The sequence below is a fragment of the Monoraphidium neglectum genome (assembly GCF_000611645.1).
Source record: "Monoraphidium neglectum strain SAG 48.87 unplaced genomic scaffold scaffold03332, whole genome shotgun sequence".
Taxonomy (NCBI): Eukaryota; Viridiplantae; Chlorophyta; class Chlorophyceae; order Sphaeropleales; family Selenastraceae; genus Monoraphidium; species Monoraphidium neglectum.
This window is the reverse complement of record NW_014010296.1, coordinates 1-3,726: the sequence shown is the minus strand read 5'-3', so window position 1 is coordinate 3,726 and position 3,726 is coordinate 1. Positions and strand designations below refer to the sequence as shown.

General features: G+C 70.9%; 1 protein-coding gene across 1 annotated transcript; it reads left to right on the top strand.

The window, feature by feature from the left end:
- Window positions 1-381: 381 nt before the first annotated feature.
- Window positions 382-3,609, top strand: MNEG_12606 (hypothetical protein; the record flags this gene model as incomplete). Its single annotated transcript, XM_014038922.1, has 7 exons — window positions 382-536; window positions 728-1,164; window positions 1,441-2,012; window positions 2,202-2,430; window positions 2,677-2,855; window positions 3,156-3,544; window positions 3,597-3,609. The coding sequence occupies 7 exons, from the start codon at window positions 382-384 to the stop codon at window positions 3,607-3,609; spliced, it is 1,974 nt and encodes a 657-aa protein (XP_013894376.1).
- Between the last annotated feature and the right edge of the window lie 117 nt (window positions 3,610-3,726).

Below are 3,726 nucleotides of genomic sequence, written 5' to 3'. Positions count from 1 at the left end.
GGCAGTGGGTCGTCAAGGGCCAAGGAGGCGAGCAGCAGCCCCGAGGGCCGCGCCGGCGCGGGCCGCTCGCGGCGCGGGACGGCGTCGCCGGGGCATGAAGGCAGCGGCAACAATCAGCAGGCGTCGGTGTGCGGGAGCGGCAGGGGCGGGATAGGCGGCCTGCGGCGGCTGCTGGGGCGTGCGCGGGCCGCGAGTGTCGGGGGCGCGTCCGTCGGCCCGGCCCGAGCGCCAGCGCCAAGGCGAAGCAGCGCTGCGTCGACCGCAGGTGCGGCCCTCAGCGATGCAGCGCCGTCAGACGTGGCCACAGGCTCGCTGTGCGGCAGCAAACAGCAGCAAGATTTGCAGCGGCGGGAGCAGCAGCAGCAACACCAGCTGCAGCAGATGCTTTCACCACACCCGCCGGACCGTGGCAGTGGCGGCAGTGGTGAGGGCGATGCTGGCGGCTCTGGGGGCGACGACGTGTTGCAGCGGGTGCTGGACTCGTTGGTGGTGCAGAGCCCCAGCTGCGTCACGCCGGCCGGCCGTCAGCGCGTTGGGTGAGGAGGGGCGGGTGCCGGGCTTGTGGGGGTTGTGGGGTACTTCGCATGACGCTCAGCGCTCTGCCTAGTGGCCGTGTTGACGGGCAAGCCCATGGACTGGACAGCCGCAGATGCAGCGGCAGCATGGATACGCGGACGCGGCTCGCACAGCTGCACCTGTCAAAGCCACCCACATGCTCGAATCGCAGGGCGTTCAGGCACCCGGCGGGCGCCCCCTGCTCCGCGAGCGCTGCCCTCAAGGCGACTGCCAGCAAGCCGCCAACAGCCCGCGCCGCCGCCGCGTGCCCCTCGACGCTGCGCGGCTGCAGCAGCTCCGTGCGGCGGGAGCGGGTCGGGCAGAAGCGGCGCGCGCTGCTGGACCTTCTTGACCGCGTTGAGGTTATGGTGCGCGGCAAGGTGCTCAGGGGGGAAATACCAGAGGAGGCCGCGGCCGCGGCGGCGGCAGAAGCGGCTGCGGCCGCCGAGGCGGCGGTCGAGGAGGCGGCGGGCTTTGCGGACGAGGAGGCGCAGCAGCAGGCGCAGCAGCAGGAGCAGCACGCACAGCAGCAGCAGCAGCCGCAGCAGCAGCAGCAGCAGCAGCACACGGGGCAGGCGGACATGGACGTACACCAAGTGGACTTGCGAGGTTGCAGGCTGGCGCCAATCGCAGAGGCGGCAGCAGAGGGGTGCGGCTTTGCCACCCCAAGGTTCTCGCGACAGCGGCAGAACCAGGAACAGCAAAGCGTGTCTCAGCAGGAGCAGGAGCGGCAGCAACACGAGGGAGGGCAGCAGCGCGTGTCCCAGCAGGAGCAGCAGTCACAGTACCGCCGGCACAATCCTGGGCCCAGAGCGAGTGAACAACGAGACCAGCAGCAGGCAAAGCAGATTGCCCCCATCGCCGTTGCCGCCACGCCACCCACAGCAAAGCGGCGGCAACAGGCGCCAAGTGGGCGGACGCCCGCGCCGGCGGCGGCGGCTGCGGGCGCTGTGCCGCAGTCGGCCGGGCGGTCTGCCCGTGTGGCGGCGGCCCTGCAGGAGTATGAGGACTTTTTGATGGATCTGGAGGGCGGCTTGGAGGACGCGGCTGAGGAGGCAGCTGCGGACCCCACCCAGCAGCTACAGCAGCAGCAGCAGCAGCAGCAGCAGCAGCAGCAGCAGCAGCAGCAGCAGCTTCCAGGGAACGACTCGTGCGACACGCAGGTGCCCACGACGCCGCCGACCCTGCACACGCTGCCAACGCAGGGCGTCGCCGCGCCGCCCCAGCCGGCTGCGGGCGCCTCCACGCAGCAGCTCCAGCAGCGCCCGATGCAACCGGTGTCGTTAGGGCAGGAGCAGGGCGGCAGCGCTCAGCAGCAGCAGCGGCGGCAGCAGCGGCGGCAACGGCATGAGGAGCCGCCGCGGCTGGTGGGGGACCGCAGGGCGGTGTATCATGTTGTGCTGGAGGCTGAGGACCGCGGCCACGAGGTCGTGGCGCGATGCATCAACCCCTATACGGTGTGTGTGTGTGTGTGTGTGTGTGTGTGTGTGTGTGTGGTGTGTGTATGCGCGCACGATAGTACGATGTCCTCCCGCCTTCAGATGCAATGGCTGTGCTAGCGACTCACGATTGCCAGAGCCGAAAGGCGTGCACACTCACCGCCCCGCCGGCCGCACAACACGCATCGTGAATCAATTGGTCCGCAGGGCGAAGTCGTCACCGCCCACATCGGCCATCCCTGGAGCGAAACCCCGCTGCCGCCAGGCACGCCCGTCAACCTCATCGCCCCGATGCGGCGCGGCGCGCCCCGCCCGGCGGGAGTAATTGCAGACGCCGGCTGGGGCGCTGCCGCGCCGCCAGCGGACGAGGGGGCGCACTGCTTCTTTGACCACGGGCAGGGGCTGCTGGTGGCACACCCAGATGTACTGCTGTCAGGTGGGCCGCCTCGCGGCCGGCGCTGCGCTCGCGCGCGATTGTCGCAACGCATGGGCGCCAGCGGCCCTCGCGAGGGCTCGCGGCTCCCCCGTAACATGCACGCAGCTTTGCAACGACCAAAGTCAGGACACCGACACTGTGTGGTTCCATCAATCCACCAGACGCGCCGTTGGTGTTTCCTGTCGTGTTGAGCAGCTCGTTGGCGGCGCGTTGATTTCGTTGTCGCCCCCTCGCGCCGCCGTGCAGGCACCGTCGTCGCGGCCGCGCTGCAGTGCACGCGCCGCGCATGGCTGCAGGAGCGCTTCGGCGGCACCCCCGGGGACAAGGCGCTGCTGGGCACGCTGGGCCACGATCTGCTGCAGCGGGCCGTGGCCGCGAGGGCGCGCGGGAACGAGGGCGTCGACGCCGGCTGGCTGCGGCAGCAGGTGCGGCGCGGCAGGCTCGAAGGCGGCACGCAGTATCCAGAGCGGCACACAGTAAAGAAGGCGGCACGCAGCAGACAGGGCGGCATGCACTAAAACGGGCCGAGGGCGGATCACACTCAGCAGTATGCCTGCCAACCCCTGGGATGCTTCAGCTGTGTTGGTGATCCAGGGGTGGCCAAGGAAGGTGTGATGGCAGCCAGGGTCGGGTCGGATGTCGGAGGTTTGCCCCGGCACCCTGGCGTATCGGTACCTGGACATGCCGTTGCTGCTCGGTTTACAGCGCTGGCCCGCCGCCCGCAGATTGACGAGGTGGTTGCGGCAGCTGGAGAGAAGCTGCTGGAGGTGGGCCTCACCGAAGAGGCGGCCGCGGCGGCACTGGGTCAGCAGGCGCCGGCGGTCGCGGCCTGGCTGGCCTCCTACATGCCTTCGCCTCCAGAGGAGTACCGCCAGACTCAGCAGCAGCAGCAGCAGCAGCAGCAGCAGCAGCAGCAGCAGCAGCAGCAGCAGCAGCAGCAGCAGCAGCAGCAGCAGGCCGTTGGCGCCCGGCAGCCAAACACGGCTGAGGGCGCTGCCGCCGCGCTGGGCGGGCCACTGGACGCGGGCCCAGGCGCGGGGCTGGCGGCGGGGAGGGCGCTGCGCGCCTGCGTGGCGAGCGTGGCGGACATAGAGGAGAACATCTGGGCGCCAAAGTACGGCCTGAAGGGCCAGCTGGATGCCAGCCTGGTGATGCGGCTGTCAGAGTGCGAGTCGGTGAGGCAGGCGGGCCGCGGCGGCGCCGGCGGGCACGGCGCCGGCGGCTGGGGCAGCGGCGGCGGCAGCGGCGGCGGGCGAGCGGCGGCGGGTGGTTGGGGCGGCGGCGGAGGGGCAGGGG